This window comes from Portunus trituberculatus, chromosome 6 (genome assembly GCF_017591435.1).
Source record: "Portunus trituberculatus isolate SZX2019 chromosome 6, ASM1759143v1, whole genome shotgun sequence".
Lineage (NCBI taxonomy): Eukaryota > Metazoa > Arthropoda > Malacostraca > Decapoda > Portunidae > Portunus > Portunus trituberculatus.
Window position 1 is genome coordinate 9,750,812 of NC_059260.1, and position 23,134 is coordinate 9,773,945.

The following is a 23,134-nucleotide window of genomic DNA, read 5'->3' on the forward strand; positions in this document are numbered from 1 at the left end:
ATCAGTTACCTGGAAATAATACAGACATCAGTACAAGTGAGAAAATCATTAGAGGAACTGGATGTGAGAAATGTAGGGGAACCCGATAATGTGTGAAATATGCAGAGCTGGGTGCGTTACTGGATATCGGGTAGTCCGATACCACGTCTCTGGACCTCGAAATGCAGGTAGTCCGTATCTGTACTTCCGCACCTAAATTTTTTTTCCCTCGGTCCGGTCCCGCACTTCCGCACTTCTTGTGCTCTACACTCCTATGCTGATGACATCATCCAACACTTTTCCACTCCTTTTCAGAGATGACCAACCCTTCAGGAAGTAGATGCCATGAAATGCTTCACTTCTGATCACTCAAAAATTTGATTCAGTCAGAGAAAACTTAATAGTGTTCAATGCTTCGAAAACTCAATATTTCCACCTAATGACACAACCTTCCAGACAATTATCCCCTCTTCTTCAATAACATTAAACTGGCCCCCTCTTCTACTTTACTCATAATCTAAATTGAAAACTTCACATCTCTTCTTTAGCTAAAACAGCTTCTATGAAGTTGGGCATTCTGAGTTGTACCTGCCAGTTTTGTTTTGATTTTTTTTCCCTTCCCCCCAACTGCTAACCATTTACATGGCCTTATTTGTCCATGTAAGGCGTATTCTTCAATGTGTGTTGGTGTTCCACTCATACTGCTCTCCTAAATACGATAGAATCAAAAGCTTTTTTATTAACTCCTCTCCTCTGACTATCTTCAGTCTCTTTTTCTACTGCTGCAATGTTTCATCTCTTGCTGTCTTCTATCATTATTTTGATGCCAACTTCTTCTGATCTTGCTAACTGCATGCCTTCCCTCCTGTGGCCTTGCTGCACAAGACTTTTTTCTTCCTCTCACTCATATTCTTTGTACCTCTTTAATGCAAGAAATTAACCAGCACTCTCACTTGTTCACCTTTTCTCTGGTAAGTTCTAGATTCCCTGCCTGCTTCTGTATTTCCATCCATCTATGACTTGAATTAATTTCTGAGGGAGGTTTTAAAAATATTTTTCCCATTCTTTTAGTTAAATCTCTCGACCCTGTTCAGTGACTGGCACCTTAGTGGGCCTTTCTTTAATTAATTTTGCTGCCCTTGGCTGGCCTCCTTGTCTTACATAAAAAAAAAAAAAAACTCAAGGAAGTTTGTTCAACTACAATGAGGGATATTTTTAGTTCCAGTCCCACCCTGAAGTAGGGACATTATTTCAGGCATCTGGTTTACTTCCTGTTCCCTTGAGAGTAAGGACACAAGTCAGTATGATTTAGTGCAAGTTCAAAGCCAAGATAGATAAATGGGGAGAATTGCTTCAGGAAGGACTTTCATACATTATATACAAAATAAAACCTTAACCAAATAAAAATACTAATCAAACCCATGTATCAAATTTAAACAGATAAATATAAAAAAAAAAATGTCTATAGAAAGAAAAGTTAAAAATGGTTTCCTTTAAAGAACTAAAAAGAATTGAGTGGCTGGATTGCCCACCACAAGAGGCTAAGTAACATTCTAGCCAAGGTTTGTGTCTGGCACCACTAAGTTACCAAAACCTTACATACATCAAAAGAACCTTAACTTTTCACAAAATAATATAAAAAATAACCCATAAGATGACAAAATTATTATATCCAAAAATATTCATCTCAACTTCTGGAATAACCTGTCTTTCAGATTGCTCTGTACCAAGAAGCACTTGGAATCAGTTATTCAGCAGGAACAGGACAATATCCACTATATATAAATCTTCCTGAAGCCTCATTACCTACAAGAGTGTCCCCAAAGAAGGAGTGGTTATAAGACTCCACCTCTCCCTATCCAAACATTTCAAGATAGAGTTAGCAAATCTTGAAAATAGTCATAAGTATACACACTTTATAGGGAACTTACTGGTTTTGTTACATTCTTCCCATTGGATCGTCTTTCCTTCTTGCCACTCAGGAAATTGTGTAACCTTAGGCACTTGGGCGCTGCAAACTCCTCAAACACCTTTTTCCGATTCTGAGCAATCTGAAAAAAAAATTGAAAAGTGTTTAGAGATGTGAAAAAAATATATTTACATAAATAACTAAATTCACCCTAAAATACAAACTGCTAACTAGAAAATACACCAACAGAGGATCCCACATAGCTGTCCAAATAAATTGTCAAAGAAAGCTATCCCATAAAGTAACAACTGTGCTCCCATTTGGGATTGACTCACATTCCTTCGTAAGTAAGTCAAATCCTAATCCAGCAACCCCTGTAGAGAGGACAAATTCTCTGGCAACATGTTGTGTGGAGGGTAAACCTCACTTGCTTTCTAAACTACATAATTTCCACACTAACAAAGGCACATTCCTGACTTTCTTGGAGATATGACCAAAGTTCTTGACCTTTTCCTAACTTCTAATCCATCTGCTTAAGCTGTTACTTTTTATTTTCCATCAGGGCCCTCCAATCACAATCTATTATATATATCTTGTCCCATTGCTCCAATCAATCCTCAGAAACCACCAAAACAGAAGTGCCTCTGGTATTTTGCCTCTGCTACTTGGGAGGACTTCCATGTCAGAGACCAGTCACTGTGCTGACCACATAGCAGAAGTGACAGTGTCTGGCATGAAGGGATACATTCCTCACTCTTTCTCTAGACCTAAACCTTCCAAACCTTGGTTTAACACAGCCTGTTCTCATGATAGAGAGGTTGCTGCCTTCCATTACCTGAATCTAATGCACTTTGTATTTCTGCCCAAAATCATGTCATCTAGTCTCCAAATAGCCAAAAACTCTTTGGCAATCTAACTCTGCCTAAAATTTCTGACACCTAGCCTAAAACATCTCTGGTAACTTTACCTATACACCTCTCCCTCTTTATTTGATCATGACGGCATCAATGCCATCTGATTTTTTTAAAATTAAGTCTTTGCTCAAACCTTTTCTAAAAACACTACTATTGAACCTTGATAACTTGGACCCCAATAACTCAGATTTTGCAATAAGTCTCTGACCAACCCAGGGACTAAAGTCCTAGTTGAACTGCCAGCCCATTTTTTTTTTCTTTTTTTTTTAGTTTCTTTCATTTTGTTTTCTATTGACACTATCAAATATACAATTCCAACAAAAACAACATCTTTCTTATAGTTTAAAATGATACCAAACAAAAGTCAATCAGAGTTTATACTGATTTTGTGAAAATTTTTGAAGTGTAAAAAAAACACCGAGATATTCGCTCCTAAATATTTTTCATAATTATGTCTATTACTATTTGTATTCATCTGATTGACAGGAAATTTTTGCTGGATTGTTTAATCAATGGCGACCTCCTGGAGCCGTGGTAAAGTAGAACCATGCGTGCTTTGGGGTCCGAGGGTCTCCAAGCGTACGGGTTCGGATCCTGTCCACGGTCCGAGTGTAGGTTGGGCTTCCTCACTCAGGGCAACGGTTTCCTAGTGGGTGGGCTTTGAGATAGGAGGTACCCTAAAAAGTACCCCCTTTAGCCCAAACATTCCCATAAAAAGCCCACATGGTATAAAGAAAAAAAAAAAAAAAAAAGATCTCCACTATTCTAGAAAATATTATTCACTCATATATCATAAAAAAGTTTAAGGTAAACATTTCTCTAAATAGGCTGCAGTACACATTCCTCAATCACTTCTGCAGCTGGGTTTGAAAGGTAGCCTGTGATTAAGTAGCAGCTGTCAACCCCCATCATGAAGGGAAGGGACTCAAGGGAGGAGAAAAGTCAAGGAGGGATTATCACCAGCTCTGCACTACCTACCCATTATTATTGTTATATGTGTGTGGTTTGGGTTTTGGATTCAGGTTTGTGTGTGTGTGTGTGTGTTTAGTGTAACGAGTGTGTGATTCAGTTGTTGAATTCAGGTTTGTGTGTGTGCATGCGTGTGTGTTTGGAAGCGAGGTGGTGAGGTGGTGAGCTGCACAGGACTAGTCAGTGAGGACAGGAGCCTTGAAGTCCTTGCACTACCTCCTCACCTCTCGCCCCTACAACCTGTACCAGTGCCAGAACTTGTACATAAAGTAAACACAAAGGAGGAAGAATAGTGTTTTCCTGTGCCTGGGGAACCTGGAAGGGAAAAGAAGCGGCCCGCCTACACGCACACACTAAGTCCGGTCTCACTCAGGGAAATGGGTCCATGTTGTGCAGCCTTGGGAAGGCTGACAGCGCAACATTATCATCATCAGTCTGCGAGCGCACGTGCACAAATCCAAATGTTAACATTCATAATGCGCGCCTCACGCTTCTCTATCGTCAGTTGTTTTCGGGGGTTTGTTTTGATGAGGGTCCGGGGAGAGCGAAGGAATGGCGCTTAAGAGGAAGAACTTGTATTCGTGGCTCCAATGAGTAAACGCCAAGAAATTGACTCTCTGCATTTGATTTACCCTGCCACACCTGTATAGACACTTGACAAATGGTAGCAGAGCGTAGTTGCGTGGCAGGGTGAAGGCGACACTCGAAAACAAGGAAGAAAGAAGACGAGGTAAACATGGGCGACAACGGCGGGCGAGCGTTGGTCCCAAGATTTGGAGGGGACAAGACCTATGACCGGTGGAAGCAGGAATTAAGGGGATGGCAGCTTGTCACTAATGTTGAGAAGAAGAAACAAGCTGTGACCGTCGCCTTGGCATTCCCAGAAGGAAGTGAGGTGAGAGGCAAGATTTTTGAGGAAGTTAACATTGATGATTTGGCGAAGGATGATGGAGTGGAGGTTTTGTTGAGACATCTGGACAAATGGTACAAAAAGGATGAGATGTCAGCTGCGTATGAGGCGTGGACGAGGTTCGACAGCTACAAGAAAGGAAAGGAAGGTACTATGGAGCAGTATATCTTGGAGTTTGTGAAGAGGAATTCGGCTTTGGAGAAGTACAAAGTGAGTATACCAAAGTGTATTTTGGCATTCAAGCTGTTGGACTGTTCCGGACTAGAAGTTAAAGACAAACAGATAGTGTTGACAGCAGTGTCTTTCAGTGAGCCAGATGAAATGTTTGATTCTATGCAGAAAGCCCTCAAGAAATTCTTTGGTAGTCAAGAAGTGCTGTCCTTAGGTGCCGGGTCTGGGAACAGTGTCAGTGAGCCTCCTGCAGTTGTAGTAAAATCTGAACCGGTGTTCAACACAGAGGATGTCAATGTGGTCACAAGGAGAAGAGGACGTGGAGGAATTAGAGCTAGAGGAAGTATGCGTTATAGAAGTGAGAGAAGTGGACAGAAAAACAGTGCTGACAGGTTTGGTAATGTTAGAAAGTGTTTCATATGTGGCTCAGAGTATCACTTGTCCCCAGCATGTACAAGAAGTGTGTATGTAACCAATTATACTGAAGATGAGTACAAAGAGGCAGAGTCATATGCTGTTGTTGAGAATTCTACAGTGATGCCAGTGTTAATGGCAGAGTCTGTTAGTTATGCCATTCTAGACACTGCCTGCAATACTACAGTGTGTGGCATTGACTGGTTGGAATCATACACACAGACTTTGCCAGAGGTTTTGAAGAAAAAGAAAAGGTTCAGTCAGATTCACCAACAGTGAGTAAGGAAGTGTTGAGATCATTCATGGCTATATTGTCATCCAAAGGATGGGCAGTGAATTCCATTGACATTAAAGCTGCATTCCTACAAAGTGAACACCTTGAGCGAGAAGTGTATCTTGTTCCCCCTGATGAGGCTGGTTGTGATGACAGTTTGCTATGGAAATTGAAAAAATGTGTCTATGGCCTTAATGATGCTGCTAGGAATTGGTATCTAACAGTGAAGAGTTTCTTGTTAAAGACGGGGTGTATTCAGGTGAAAACTGACCCTGCAGCATTCTATTGGCATTGTGAAGGAAAACTGTGTGGAATGTTTTTGATGCATGTAGATGATTTTTTTGTGGGGAGGAACTGAGAGATTTGAAAATATTGTCATTGCTCAGATCAGGAGGCATTTTCAAGTTAGGGAACAAAATGACACTGTTTTCAGATACATAGGAATGAATGTTGTACAAAATGAACTTGGTGTAACACTTCACCAAAATGAGTACTGCAAGACTTTAGACTGTGTTAATGTGAGTGCCATGAGAGGACTTAATAAGAATGTGGAGTGTAATGAAGAAGAAAAGGAGAATTTTTGGAGTCTAGTAGGCCAACTAGGGTGGTTATGTACCAACTCAAGACCTGATTTGTCATATGATGTATTGGAACTTAGTTGTAAAGTAAACACACCCAAAGTAGAAGATTTGCTTGAGGCAAACAAGTGTCTAAGAAAAGCCTGTACTTTTAAGAGCTCAATGTACTTCCCATGTTTAGGTGATGTTACCAAGTGCAAGTTGGCTGTGTACAGTGATGCTTCACATGCTAATCTTCCTGATGGATTCAGTAGTGCTGGAGGTTTTGTGATTTTTCTTGTTGGAGAGAATGGAAATAGTTGTCCTTTATACTGGGAGGCCAAGAAAATAAGAAGAGTTGTTAAGAGTACCCTGGCCTCAGAAATGCTAGCAGCTGTGGAGGCAGTAGATATGGCCTTTTATCTAGGACACATGTTGTCTCAGATATTGTACAACAGGGAAAGCAAAATGACAGTGGAGCTCTATGTTGACAATCATTCACTTTTTGATAATGTGTACTCAGTAAAGAGTGTGTCAGAAAAGAGATTAAGAATTGATCTAGCTATTCTCAAAGAAATTATACAAAATGAGGAAGTAAAGATTTTCTGGTTAGAATCAAAAGCACAGCTAGCAGATGTGCTCACTAAAAAGGGAGTCAATCCATTGAAAATAGCTAGAGTTTTTGAAAATGGATCTTTGTGTATGTAATGTGATTACATATATGTATGTTAAGATAATAGTAAGAGATTGCTCAATTGCATTGTTTTGTTTTTCAGTTAGTATTTGCCTCATTTCTTTTTGTGAAAGTGCTTTGATTTTTTTTTTTTTTGTTTAAAGAGAAGGGAGTCTGTTAACATTCATAATGCGCGCCTCGCGCTTCTCTATCGTCAGTTGTTTTCGGGGTTTGTTTTGATGAGGGTCCGGGAGGCGAAGGAATGGCGCTTAAGAGGAAGAACTTGTATTCGTGGCTCCAATGAGTAAACGCCAAGAAATTGACTCTCTGCATTTGATTTACCCTGCCACACCTGTATAGACACTTGACACCAAACACACACACACACACACACACACACACACACACACACACAGAGAGAGAGAGAGAGAGAGAGAGAGAGAGAGAGAGAGAGAGAGAGAGAGAGAGAGAGAGAGAGAGAGAGAGAGAGAGAGAGAGAGAGAGAGAGAGAGAGAGAGAGAGAGAGAGAGAGGTGGTAATCCCTACTGCCTGCATCTACTCCTTTCCTTCCCCCCTCATCACTCTTCCCCGTGTGTCTTTAGAGGGAAAGAGCAGGTGAGGACAGGATAGCAGGTCATGGTCACAAACCAATAAGGACACATTTCACACAAGAGGTCGGCAGACATGTGTTCAACCGTGTAGAGGAAAACGAAACATGAAAAAAACTGTCAATTCATTTTGGTCAATTTCCCTAAACTTTTCATGACGAGGGTTCAGAAAGAGCCATCAGCAGTGTCACAGCAGTCTGCCGTTTTATGACTGAACTGGACCCTCTGAGTCATTATTATTGTGTTGAAGTGAGATAATGATACTGTGAACTAATTATTAGTCATCTTGTCCAGCTCTATACCTCTGTCCACCTTTATACCTCTCTACATTATTGTGAGTTATGTGACATATAGTTGTGATGAAGGTAGAGAGAAGAAAAAAAAAGTGAAAAGATCATAGCAGTCTTATGATATAGATAGAGGGTGGAGAAGCATGGCAGTGAGGCATGGGGTGATGTGAGGGTCTAGGAGAGGGAGATAACACACATGACAGAGGGGAGGTGAGGGTTCAAGGTCAAGCTGTCAGCCACAACTGTCTGCAATTACACATTTGTTTCTTGTTGCTGTCTTTTCTTGAAGTTTCTGATTCTAATTCTCGTCAAATTTATGCCTGTAAGGAAGTAATCATTTCTAAAAAATTAGAGAGCTAAAAGATTCATGACCTCCTCTCAATGCCTGGCAATGTACAGGGTAAAATAGCCGGACAGTTGAGCGTCAATGAAAAAGAGAGGATAATTACATAGAAGGTTATACATAGTACTAACTAATTGATGGAGGAATTGAATCTTTAAAGCAATGAACATTACCAAAGTTTGCTCTGTCCTAATCAGAAATTATAGAAAGATCCGAAGGCAGGCATTCTGTGGCTTCCCTGTACAAGTCGTTGAATTCCTGTAGGATTGGAAATCTACAAAAAAATATGGAAAAAGAGCAATGTAACTTTTCCTTTAAGTGAAATGAAGCAGATAAGTAGAAGAGATGACAGTGAATTTGTGATACTAAAATACAATTACAGGTCAAATCTCACCTGACTAAACCTCCTTGCTGCTCTTTTGACTGGCACTGTTGAAAACTTGTACTTCCTCTGGTGCAGCTTGTTACTGATGATGGCCACCAGGGGTGATGGAGACAGGTTGAGGGAAGGAGCCATTCTCTTAATAATCTCAGCTTCTACATACAGCTTCTCTTCAGTGCTCCAGTCCCGGTCTTGGCTCATAGATGCAACATCAGCCATCACCGACTGTTTGGTAAAATGGAGACTTTGTATAACAATGCTATTTTCATTTACTCTCTCAGTGATAAGCACAATGAGGAAGATAGCAAATCTAATATCATTTTACAAGGTATACATATTTTGACATTTGTTAATTTTTTTAGGAAAATCCTGTAATCATAAATGTAAGAGTATCACAAGGAGGCAATTTGTGGCAAACTTTCAATTTATTTGAAAAAGCTATGCCTTTTTTCTTTATGTAACCACCCACCCTGTCTAATCCACCGCCACCCCAAATTCGCCACAAACCCGCCAGGCAGAAGCGTAAACTGACGCTACCCTGTGCGTCATTTAAGGCTGTGTCACACCAACACTTTTCCGTCAACTTTTTCTGTCAACTTTCTGAAGATTGTCAACTTTTGTTGACGCTGGTCGTCACATACAAGCTCGCTTCCACCTTTGTAGCATAAACAAACATGGTAACCCCTTCACCCCCAGCAAGCCGTTGTTATTTTTTCGTCGTTATTTTTGGCCTTTAATGCTCCCTATGAGAAACTCTTCAGACAGTTTTGTCCACTCATAAACAACAGAGCTGCTCATCTTGGCCAGTTGTTCCTTGGAAATTCTGCCTTGGAACGTCGCAGTCCCAGAGAAATGTAAACAAACAACTGAACTACTTTTCACTGTTAGGCTAAGACAAAAAAAAAAATAAGAACATATATATATATATATATATATATATATATATATATATATATATATATATATATATATATATATATATATATATATATATATATATATACAAATATATGTACATCTGCTTATTAAGATTCTACTGATTTGAGATTATAGCATCATTCTAATTAACAAGAAAATTATTTTATAAATTTTATTATAAAAGTGTTCATTAGAATCCATAGATCTTAATTTGACTAAAATGTTTGTTTTGTCTGACTCAAGACGACGGAAAGCTTCCTCCATCCCCAGCCCTAAGAAGCACAATTTCCTGCCGTTGAAAGATAAGCTTGAGCTTATAAGAAAGTGTGAGGCAGGTATAGCTCACAGTGTCGTTGCAGTGCAAATGGGTGTCCCTAGATCAACAGTATCAACAATTTGGAAGAACAGGGACAAGTACCACGAGACCACTGCAAGTGTTTTTATTTCCAAAAAATGTACTGTACAGCACCCTAATGTGTTTAATAAAACAAGTTATAAATGAAGCCTTTAATAGTACTGATTCAGTCTAGGTTAGTGTTTTTAAAGTTACAGTGATGTTTTGTGGCACTCTAGGCTGGAGGTTGGTCTCTATTCCCCCTAATTCTTAAGTATCTTATGGGAAAAATGGCTTCATGATTTGAATAAACGCTGATACGACTGATGAAAACCACCCTAACCCTGTCAAATTTTGCAAGGATCCCCTGTACTCAAAAAATACCTAAAAGTCGAATGCCCAAGCACATTGTTGGAAACCAAGGTTCCCTGGCCTCTCCTTTACCTCACGCCACCAGTTGTGCTGTCGTGGTCGTCAGAATAACATTCTTGTGCATTCTGTCTGTAGTTTTTCTTTTATAAACTTACATTATCACCAAAGGCTTATTAGTGGTGAAAATATCTGGTAATCAAACAGCAACACATTTGGTCATAAACAAAGCTCTGGCCTGTCCCTTCTCACAACCATCACTGTCCCATTCTGATAGCATATTACCGGCAACTTGGTCATCTGGTATACCGGATGCCTATGGTCTAATGTAATTTACTTTATCTTAAATATATGTAATATCAATTTAGAACAAAGTCTTTCTTTTTCAATGAAAATTATGGCTTGCTACACTAGGAATGATTATGAATATGGGGCTAATTAGGAGTTCAACTCTCAAGTTATACTGCAACTGTTCTAACCCAGTCAGTCCACTCCCTGGTTCAATGCTAAAGTTTATTCATTTCAATGATGATAAAACAATGTCTCCAAAAGAAGATCCTGCTTTTCAGTTATTCAAAATCCAGCCTGTTATAGACCACTTTCATAAAGTGTTACAGAGTAATTATATCCAAGAATGCAAAATTTCTATTGATGAAAGCATGATAGGATTTTGGTAGTAAATCTCTCATTTGTGGCAGAATATGCCTAACAAGCACCATGTATGCTATGGGTTAAAGGTGTGGTGCTTGTGTGAAGCTGAGTCAGGATATACTGTAACCTTTGAAGTGTACAAAGGAAGGAAACATTTACCAATCAGAGAAGGGGTGCCATGCATGATCTTGTGATGAGGCTTCTGACTAAGGCAGACATTTTTTACCATGGTTACCATCTTGGTTTGGACAATTACTTTTTCTTCACCTAAATTATTTAAGTATCTGTGGTAGAAATATACTATAACAACAGGCACAGTACATATTAACAGGAAAGGGCTGCCTGACAAAGCTGGTCATGCAAGTTAGGGCAACATCAGGTTTCAGAGCAAAGAAAAAGACCTTTACTCTGTGTAACATACAGGGATCCCTGTAATTCTCTCTACAGTAGCTAAAGCAGAGTTCATCACTGTGAAAAGGTTTCAAGATATTTATCCCCTTCTTTTGGCAACTCTCTAAAACCTGCACAGGGACTGGCAATGAAGTGGGCCTTTTTTTTCCCAAAAAATTTTTGTTGCCTTTGGCCAGTTTTCCTCTCTTACATAAAAGAAAAGTTATATCATCTTCTGATTTTCCTAACTGCATGTCTTCTCTCCCCCAGTAGCCTAACCGCACAGACTTTCTACTTTCTCTGACCCTATTCTGTCCACCACTCTTATAAAAGAATTAACCAGTATTTTCAAGCATTCATTCACTCACTCTTTTGATAATTTTTGAAACTCATAGCCTGTTTCTGTATTTCCTCCTTCCTATGACTTGAACTCTCAAGAAGGACGTTTCAAGACAGGTTGTTTTGATTTAAATCAAATTAAGTGATTTAAAATTAATTTAGACCAAATTTTTTTAAATAATGAATTAAATCAAACTGAAATATCTTGTATTAGAATATATGATCTACTTGTACACCTCAGGACAGCTCTGCTTGTCCTGTCCATGTTCTGCACTGGTCCTCTAGCAAGTCTCCTTTAATAAGACAAATATTCAAAAGCATAAAAAAAAATGTATTTATACTGATAATACCAGCAGATGTAGATGTGAAGTTCAATGGGTTTATTTTTCAAATGAATAAGAAAATTATCAAGTATAATTTCTTATCAATATGAATCCAAATCTGACAACACACAAATAGACAAATTGGCAGCTTCATCAGTGTTTAATAGCTAGGGATGAAGCCTGCCCACTGCTGCCTGAGTAGAGTAATCTCACCCATACTATACCAAGGATTGCTGGCCTGTGGCCTCTTCACAGTTCACATTCAAATAATATTGCTTTGTTTTAGAGTAGATTGTGGGTGATTCACTGTTATTTGATGCACAATAATGCCAAATGAACACTGTGGAAAGAGTGACTCTGGAAGGGAAAGAGACCCAGTGAGGCCATCATTTGACAGGATTCCCAAAGGCAAAGAATTCAGAGCAAAATGCAAAAAAATGAAAACAACAAATTCAAAGGCTAGTGACAAGAATGAAGAGACATGTGGAGGCTTCATTGATATGATACTATAAGATAAGATAAAATAAGATAAGATAAGATGAGAATAAGATAATTAATCTTAGTTATAATTTTCAAGGAAGAACTGATTTTGGGTAATGGGTATTGCATAACACTAAGCTATGGTAAGGTTCCATTTAACATTGATGGCAAAAAAAATAAAAAAAAATTAATGAAAAAATAAAGCAAAAGAAATATTCATTTAGAAAAATTATCTAAATCAAAGAAATCTTATTTAAATCATATATATATATATATATATATATATATATATATATATATATATATATATATATATATATATATATATATATATATATATATATATATATATATATATATATATATATATATATATATATATATATATATATATATATATATATATATATATATATATATATATATATATATATATATATATATATATATATATATATATATATATATATATATATATATATATATATATATATATATATATATATATATATATATATATATATATATATATATATATATATATATATATATATATATATTGTTACAGTTTTACATACGTCACCCGGCTGCGGTTAGCTGCTACATCTCACTAGACTGTTATTCTGGCAAAATCTCCAACTTTGTTACGATCAGTACAGTGGGGATTATAAAACACTCCACAGAGTCCCCACTACTATAACTCACAGCCGCCATAACCCTCAGGTTCTTTCAAGGTCGCCAACAGTGTATAATTTCCCCCACTGTAAGGGAATCTCCTCAGCAACTCCTTCTCCTCCTGTACCCAACCAAGTAGAATTTATAAATGGTAGATGTTATGTGTAACAGGGCGAGGCCTTAATACCCCCTAGAGAAACCGCCCACAAGGACAATTCCACCCACTTCTCTATGAAGTATTAATGCCTCTCCACACGCCTTGCACCCAGGCTGTGATTCACAGACTGGGACAAAACGTGCAGTATATATATTACTATACTATCCTACTACAACAAGTGCTTCCTAACACCTGTCAGACTGACATCCCTGGCCTACTACTACTGCAATATATGATGTGTACAGCACATCCGGTGATGTACACACAAGCCCAGACACCACCTACGGGTGACACCAGCTATACACGAGTCCAAATACTCGTCGCAGACAAGTCTGGCGGACGACAACTACGCACCACTGGCCGACATGAAGCCTCTCAGCATTCAATAGTGTGCGTGGCTACTACCACTACAATACAGTATACTACTGAAACTATACAAAAGATGGTGGGGGCACAGCCGCCCACCAAACCCCACTGGTGACCACAGCCACCAACAGCAACAACAGGACGAGACAAAGCGTGTCTCTCGCGTCGCCACACCCGAGTGGACGAACACACAGAAATGCAGCCAAACTTACTACACTTTCCTCAGAGCAACAAGCCCGTTGTCCCAACAGCCACGGTCTACCCAGTAGCAAGCCAGCTACTCAACAGGAGGCACAACTCCCAGACCAATGACTAATGAGTACTTGTAAGCACAGCCCAGCAACACGTGTCTCTTCCTGTGCCAGAACATACGTGTCTACTCCGCTGAAGACTGGCTGGTACTGTAAACAGTATACTACTGATACTACACAACAGATGGTGGGGGCACACAGCCGCCCACCAAACGCACTGGTGACCACGGCCACCAACAAACAAACAGGACAAGACAAAGCGTGTCTCTCCGCGTCGCCACACCCGAGTGGACGAACGCACAATAGGAAATGCAGCCCCAACCGGCTACACTTTCCTCAGGACAACAAGCCCGTTGTCCTACACAGCCACGGTCTACCGAGTAACAAGCCAGCTACTCAACAGGAGGGCACAACTCCCAGACCAATGACTAGCGAGTAACAAGCGAAGCCCAGCAACACGAATCTCCCTAACACTGTGCCAGACCGACGAGAGTGCGTGTCTATCTCCGCTGAAGGCTAGCTGTCTGTGAAGCTCGCAGGCACACAAAATGGTGGAAACAAAGAGGAGGGTGGCGGGTCGTCTGCTCAGCATAACAGCCCGAGGGGCCCGCGATGGGTGGCCATAGGCTTCACATATAATGAAATAATAAATTAAAGGGGATTAAGACGGTGCCCATCACACGCCCTCCCTTAAAAGAAAAAATTTTGGAAACAAAACATTTACAAAATTTTTTAAAAGGCATGGAACTGATTAAAGGGAATGGCCCCGGGACAGACAATCAGCTACAACGTTGTCTGCTCCTTTTATATGTCTGACAATGATATTGTACTCCTGGAGTAGAAGACTCCAGCGAGTTAAACGCTGATTTTTAAATTTAAACTTTTCTAAGAACTGAAGGGGACTATGATCTGAATAGATGACTACTTGGGGCCCATAAGCGGGATGTAAATTTCAAAATGCTGCAAGGCTAACAAAATGGCAAGCAGCTCTTGCTCAATGACTGAATAGTTCTTCTGGGCGGGAGTAAACTTTTCGAAAAATAACACACAGGGTGGTTAACACCCTGGTCATCAGGCTGCAATAAAACTGCGCCTACTCCCACCTGACTGGCATCTACTGCGAGAGCAAAACTTCTTCTGAAGTCAGGGGCCTGGAGCACTGGCATCTCGCATAAAATGGTCTTAACTCGGTGGAAGGCGCTCTCACAGTCTTCACTCCAGACCCACTTCTTACCCTTCTGCAAGAGATCTGTAAGAGGTGCCAGGAGGGTCGAATACCCCGGTACAAAACGACGGTAGTAACCTACCACTCCTAAGAATCTCTGCAAGGCACGGCGACAGGTCGGTGCGGGAACCGCCTGATCGCTTCTACTTTGGCTTCAGGAGGAGTGATGTAGCCATGGCCCACTCGGTAACCCAGGTATTGCACCCGAGCTTGTACAAATTCACACTTCTCCAAGTTGACAACTAATCCCGCTTCCTGGAGTCGTGCAAAGAGGGCTTCTACATTAGTCAGATGCTCAGCCCATGTTGTGTCATAGATGACCACGTCATCAATGTATACGACACAGTGAGTCAGACCATCAGTAACTCGGTCCATGAGACGCTGAAATGTGGCTGGGGCATTTCGCAGCCCATAAGGCATCACTTGGCACTGATAGACAGCGCCGTTGGCCACAAAACTCGCTATCTCCTTAGCCCGCTCCGTCAATGGGACCTGCCAGTACCCTTGACAAGGTCCACTTTGGTGATAAAAGTAGCTGACCCGATTCGGTCCACAGAGTCATCTACACGGGGCAAGGGATAAGTGTCTACTTTTGTTAGAGCATTAACCCGCCTGAAGTCAATACAAAACCTGACCTTGCCATCAGGCTTAGGCTGCAGGGTGACTGGGGAACTCCATTGACTGTAAGTCCGAGTAATGAGCCCATGCTCAAGCATGTACTCCAACTCCTTCTCCACCAGTGCTTGCTTCATAGGATTTACTCGGTAGGGGGCAGTTTGACAGGCTCTGCGTCCCCAACATCAATATCGTGTTCTATCAACTGTGTCCTGCCGGGACACTGCTAAACACTGAAGAGTACTTTCTCAGCCGCCGAAGCAACTCATATTGCTGATCCCTAAATGTTCAACCTTCTCTTTCAAGAGATGGAGGCTATTCCGTTCCCACTGCCCTGTAGGAACAACAGGTTCAGGCCCAATAACTTCTGGAGCCTCTCCCTCCCGGCAGAAAAATAAAACTGAAGATGCCTCTTGCACGGCAGAACTAAAAGAGCCCTTCTGGCTAGTAGAACGAAAATAGGGCTTCAGCATGTTAACGTGACACAGCTGAGCCCTCTTGCGCCGGTCAGGAGTGACCACCAGGTAGTCGAGGTCACCTACCTTCTTCTCTATAATATAGGGGCCACTATAGCGGGCAGCAAGCGGCTGGCCCTGAAGTGGTAACAGCACAAGCACTTCATCTCCAGGGCAAAACTCCGATACTCGGCCCTTCGGTCATAATACCCCTTCATACTCTGCTGGGCCTTACACAGGTGGGCCTGCGCCACCTCTAATGCCTTGGCTAATCTTTCTCGACTGCTCATGAGGCTCTTAAGCAGTGAGACAGGGCGCTCAGGCGACGGCTGACACCAAGCCTCCCGAACTACGTCGAGCGGTCCACGCACTCGGTGTCCAAACACTAGCTGATTGGGTGAGAAACCCAAGGACTCAGTGGGCGCTTCTCTCACCGCAAATAAGACAAAGGGACACCCTCGTCCCAATCCTTATCTCTCTCCATGCAGAAACTCTTGAGCATGGTTTTGAGAGTTTGATGATGTCTCTCCAGGGCTCCCTGAGACTGTGGATGATAAGCACTGGACACAATATGCTTGATCCCCCACGCAGTCATCGTATCCTTAAACAACTTTGAAGTAAAGTTGGTCCCCTGATCGGACTGCAGCTCTGCTGGCAATCCAAAGTGTGTAAAGAAGGTTAACAAAGCCTTCAGCACCACCTTAGAGTGAGTGCTTCTCAGGGGAATTGCTTCAGGGTACCGCGTGGTAACATCCATTATGGTCAACAAATACTTGTGACCAGCCCTGGTAGTAGGCAGAGGACCTACTATATCAATCAAAACCCTCGTGAAGGGAGGATCAACAGCAGGGATGGGGTGGAGTGGCGCCACAGGGGGTGTCTGATTAGGCTTGCCCACCACTTGACAAGTGTGGCAGCACTTAAGAATCGTGGCTACTTCTCCAGACATGCTGGGCCACCAAAATTGCGACGCAGGCGAGCGACGGTCTTTCGGATGCCCAGGTGTCCAGCCATGGGCCCCTCATGTGCCAACAGCACAAGTGCCTCACGCAGCTTCTGCGGCACAACTACTTGCAATAACTCACCACCGTCACTCTCCTGCCATCTACGACACAACACCCCTTGATGCAAAACAAACTCCTCCCTGCCCTCCAACTCCTCACTTCCCTCACCCACTCGAGCAAAGAAGGAGGCCAACGCCGGGTCCTCCTGCTGCCTACGAATGAGCTCTGCAGGCTCTAGCTGGGTAAGAGAAAGGGGGACTATAGGGTCATGGGGTTGAGGCAACGCTGCAACCCTACGTCCCACACGGCATCGAGGACGGAGAGCTGGCCCAGGCTGCTCCGCTCCTGCCATGTGATCCGGTGAGTCCTCAGAAGGATCATCACCACCAGCCAGGCAGTCACCAGGCAAGGGAACAGCTCGCTCCCTGCCTCCACGATGCTCCACAGGGGGAGAAACCTCCAACCCCCCCGCAGAACTGGAAGTCTCCCACCCTGGGCGCCAACTTCCAACAAACTGCCTGACTTATCATGCTGGGGCCTGTGCTGAACATCAGAGCCCTCAGCCTCCACACCAGGAAGCGACTCAGCACGAGTGCTCCCTCCGGAGTGCTCTGCAGAGTGAGGATAACCATCAAACAACTCAGCTACACCCAACACTCCGTCCTCACTCTCAGCAACAACTCCCAAAGCCGAGTCCGGTGCATTAACAAGTGACTCTACGCCGTCACCGTCAGCCTCTACACCAGAACTCAATGGTGAGCCCAACACTGGCTCCACCACATCAGCACTGCTACTCCCATCTGGAGTCAATCCCACCTGGCTGCTAGCAACCTCCTGGGTAGTAACAGGCTCTCTCTCAGCCCAGCGGGCCTGAGAGCGGGTAACAACATTTACAGAGTCTTGCACCACTGGCCCAGACTCTTCAGCAACCTCATCCTCATCAGAGGTTGGGATCCATACACGACCACCAGCCAAATCATTCCCAAGCAGGAAGTCCACTCCTGCGACTGGCAGTTCGTCTGCCACTGCTACCTGCGCCGTAGCAGTGACAAGAGGACATGACAGCGTCACCTCAGCCGTCACGAACTCCTCCACAGTGTTAAGTCCACGACACAACACTGCCTTGCTAGACGTCACCTTCTTCCCAGTGACATTTCGGCACACTGACTGCTGTGCTCCCGTATCACGCAGTACAGTGATGGGATAATTTGTGCCATCAATCTCAACCGTGCCTCCACACAGGAAAGGACGGCACCAGTCAAGCTCACTATCCTTAACAACAGCGGGCGAGGCAACAGGGGGAGGGACAGGTGGGCCAACCTGCTCTCTCTCCTCCAAACACCACTCAGGCACACGCCGTGCCTTCTCACTTCTAAAGCCTGAAGGAGCAGTCAACTCATCACCACAAACTTTATCTGGCCACACCAACAAGGCAACTGGTTTCTGCGAGGACTTTGGAGTTTCAGCTGTTACTAATTTTGGGCAATTGAACTTAAAATGCCCTTTCCCTCGGCAGTGATAGCACGTAGGCTGGGAATCATACTTGGGCGTTCTAGGGGCCGCCTTCCCGCCGTCCCGTCCTTCGCAGAAAAAGGAGGGTGGGGCCTGGGGCTTTCAAAACCCATTTTACTGCCGAATCCAGTATATCGCCTAAAGTGGCCTGGAGAGCCCGAGGAAGAACTGCCACCACTCCCTGGGCCTCCCTTAGGACCACCTTCCTTACGACTCCAACTCCCAGGCTGCTGCACAGGACGGTGGGCCAACACATAATCATCAGCCCATGTAGCAGCCTCCTTCAAGGTCCTAAACCTCTTCTCCCTCAACAGAGGTACCAGCTCCTTATCAGCAATATCAATGAACTGCTCCATAACTACTAACTCCTTCAAAGCCTCGAGAGAGTCAACACCCTCGCTAGCAACCCATCTCTCAAACACTTGCTCCAGTGAACGAGCACACTCGAGGTAGGAGTCACTTGCTCGCTTCCTCTTTCCTCTGAATTGCAAGCGATAGGCTTCTGGTCGCAGCTCATATGCCCGCAAAATGTCAGCCTTAAACTCCTCATAATCATCCAGATCATCAGCTGACATTTTATCATAAACTTCCAAGGCTTTTCCCTTGAGTTTATTCGCGACCAAGCCTACCCATCTCTCTCGAGACCAAGCAAACTCCTTGGCTTTCCTCTCGAAGCGGACAAACCATTCAGCCACCTTAGCCTCATCAAATTCGGGGACTAGCTGGAGACTTTGAACTAAAGTACGCTCTACACTCTGTTCTCCTCCTCCTCCTACACTACCAACAACTCCAGGCGTACTTATTGCATGGCGAGTTCTCTCCCACTCCAACTCTCTATCTTTATCTGCCCTTTCTCTCTCCATCTCTCTAGCCTCCTTCTCTGCTGCTAGTCTGTTTAACTCTCGTCTCTCTTCCACCTCTCTAGCCTCCTGCTCTGCTGCTAGTCTCTGAAGTTCTCGTCTTTCTTCCGCTTCTCTAGCCCTCTCTTCCGCCTCTCTAGCCTCTTGCTCTGCTGCTAGTCTGTTTGACTCTCGTCTCTCTTCCGCAGCTAATCTCTTCAACTCTCGCCTCTCTTCTGCTTCTATCTCCATTTTCCTTATTTCCAGCTTCAATCGCAGTTCCTCCAGTCTGGCAGCTGACTGGACACTATCATCAATACTGCTTGCTGGACTAGATCGTCGGGAGCCTTCCCCTGCTTCCGATACTTCTGCCAGGGCTAATATATCCCACATCACCTTCACTGGGACCGCCACGTGCGTTATCATGACACGTAGTAAATGCGTCCTCACTGACCCCACGCGCGGCCACCGACTCATCATACCCACGTGGTGAGTCTCGCCGGCTCACACTCGCATCCTCACCCTCCACTGGTGGGGTGAAAAGACCAGTAACTCTCTCCATGGTGCTCACAGGGACTCGTTCTCACAAACAATAAAATAATATAAGTAATAATACCCCACACAATATACTACACACTATAAAGCACTTGGTTTATCCTGGCGAGGTCGCCACTGTTACGGTTTACGTACGTCACCCGGCTGCGGTTAGCTGCTACAGCTCACTAGACTGTTATTCTGGCAAAATCGCCAACTTTGTTACGGTCAGTACAGTGGGGATTATAAAACACTCCACAGAGTCCCCACTACTATAACTCACAGCCGCCGTAACCCTCAGGTTCTTTCAAGGTCGCCAACAGTGTATAATTTCCCCCACTGTAAGGGAATCTCCTCAGCAACTCCTTCTCCTCCTGTACCCAACCAAGTAGAATTTATAAATGGTAGATGTTATGTGTAACAGGGCGAGGCCTTAATACCCCTAGAGAAACCGCCCACAAGGACAATTCCACCCACTTCTCTATGAAGTATTAATGCCTCTCCACACGCCTTGCACCCAGGCTGTGATAACTCACAGACTGGGACAAAACGTGCAGTATATATATTACTATACTATCCTACTACAACAGGTGCTTCCTAACACCTGTCAGACTGACATCCCTGGCCTACTACTACTGCAATATATGATGTGTACAGCACATCCGGTGATGTACACACAAGCCCAGACACCACCTACGGGTGACACCAGCTATACACGAGTCCAAATACTCGTCGCAGACAAGTCTGGCGGACGACAACTACGCACCACTGGCCGACATGAAGCCTCTCAGCATTCAATAGTGTGCGTGGCTACTACCACTACAATACAGTATACTACTGAAACTATACAAAAGATGGTGGGGCACACAGCCGCCCACCAAACCCACTGGTGACCACGGCCACCAACAAACAAACAGGACGAGACAAAGCGTGTCTCTCCGCGTCGCCACACCCGAGTGGACGAACGCACAACAGGAAATGCAGCCCCAACCGGCTACACTTTCCTCAGGACAACAAGCCCGTTGTCCTACATAACCACGGTCTACTGAGTAACAAGCCAGCTACTCAACGGGAGGGCACAACTCCCAGACCAATGACTAGCGAGTAACAAGCGAAGCCCAGCAACACGAATCTCCCTAACACTGTGCCAGACCGACGAGAGTGCATGTCTATCTCCGCTGAAGGCTAGCTGGTTACTGACTGTGAAGCTCGCAGGCACACAAAATGGTGGATACAAAGAGGAGGGTGGCGGGTCGTCTCTTCAGCAAACAGCCCGAGGGGCCCGCGATGGGTGGCCATAGGCTTCACATATAATGAAATAATACATTAAAGGGGATTAAGACGGTGCCCATCACAATATATATATATATATATATATATATATATATATATATATATATATATATATATATATATATATATATATATATATATATATATATACATCAATTATAGGAGAAAAGGGCCACTTAGGTACCAGATCTAAACAGAATTAGAAATAGTCATCAGAAATTTGAGGTTAAGTAGCTTGAAACCATGGATGGAAAAATAATAATGTTTTATTAAAAGAAAAAATTATATATATATATATATATATATATATATATATATATATATATATATATATATATATATATATATATATATATATTTTTTTTTTTTTTTTTTTTTAATAAAAGATTATTATGTTTCCATCCCTGGTTTCAAGATACTTAACCTCAAATTTCTGATGACTATTTCTAATTCTGTTTGGATCTGGCACCTAACTGGCCCTTTTCTCCTTTAATTTTGTTGCCATTGGCCAGTGCATCTCCTATATACATAAAACAGCATATGCTATTCACTTTGCCACAATTTACAACATATTACCATCAATATAAATAATTGTACCTATCATATTCCATGCAGCACACACCTGGCCTGTTGGCTGAAGAAGAACGTATCTTGTCTCATAAGAAGAGTCCAGCATCCTTCTGTAATCACGCAACTCTGCTATGACACATCCCGAGTGATAAATTTCTATGTTGGAATCGTCTAATAAGTCTAGCAACATTGGAGGGAGTTTTTCATTATCTGAAAATACAGAAAAGATTGGAATAAATGACACATACCAATATAATAATAACATCTAGCACATACAATATCTAGTAAATGCAAGTCCTGCACTTTGCAACTGCAATGTGCACTCTTGCCCACTTGAACTAGAAACTTGCAAGATATGGGATCAATAATACCCAGGGTACAAAATCACCAATCACCTACCCAAAGATCATGTACTTGCTCATGATTTTGACAGGTACATAAACATCACTACTGTACTAACATTTGAACCTGTTCTTAAACTTAAGTTTTTTCTGAATGCCAGTTAAAATATCAAATATGTACTTCAAACCACATGCTATTATATTTAACACATTATAAAACATGACCTTTTTAAGATGCTACACTGTTTAGACAGGCATTGAAAAGAAAAAAAAAGAGCACGATTACACTGCAAATATGAAGTGAAGGGTTTCAACTGACATTTTAAGCCCTCGTCAGAGCACAGAGATAAAAAAGTTTGGCCATATCTATATCATCAATGCACATGTTTGTAAAATTTCAGTACATTTTCAAAGCGTAAGGATATGTGAAGATAGGCACCAAGCTAAGGAACACAATGAATCTTGCACATGTCACCAGGTTTGGTGTGTGAGCCTCTGCAAGTTTGTTTTGGTACAGTACATGCAATGAAAGCATCATCACTTCAGTAAATTCTTCCTGACTGGTATAATTTCAAGTGAATTAACAGTAAGTACTACCTGTTGTATACTGTTACCTTGCAAAAAAGTTAGTTTGGGCACTGAAGCAATCATCACTTTGTTTACATGTGCAAAGATATTTGTGGTTTGAATTAAGGGCCACTGTCACCACAGACTTAACACCAGCCACTGCCTTTTTTTCTGAGGCTATTTTTGGGGGAGGGAAAATAAAGCTGCATTTTATAAGGCATTATATATGGTATTCTCCTCATATTAATCAATGTAAAATGGATTAATCCATTCCAAGACATTAGTCCACCTTGTCTTAGCAGATTATGATAGACACTCCCATCAAAGGAATTTCTCAATTTATGAAAGGGATACATTCCTCAAGGGATCATGTAATGTGAGAATTGCATGAAGTGAAGATGATTACTGGTGCTAATCCCTCCTTGACTTTCCTCCTCTCGAGTTCCTTCCCTTCATGGTGTGGGGGATTGACAGCTGCTACTCAATGACAGGCTACTTTTCAAACCCAGCTGAAGAAGTGACCAATGAATGTG

General features: G+C 42.5%; 1 protein-coding gene across 1 annotated transcript in view; it reads right to left on the reverse strand.

Moving 5' to 3' along the window:
• The window catches only part of LOC123518598 (putative transcription factor SPT20 homolog-like 2), a 298,506-nt gene that overhangs the window by 229,226 nt on the left and 46,146 nt on the right, over positions 1–23,134 (reverse strand). Inside the window, 3 exon segments of the mRNA XM_045279496.1 lie at positions 1,911–2,030; positions 8,406–8,618; positions 21,746–21,903. Of these exon segments, the coding sequence (XP_045135431.1) occupies positions 1,911–2,030; positions 8,406–8,618; positions 21,746–21,903 (491 nt within the window).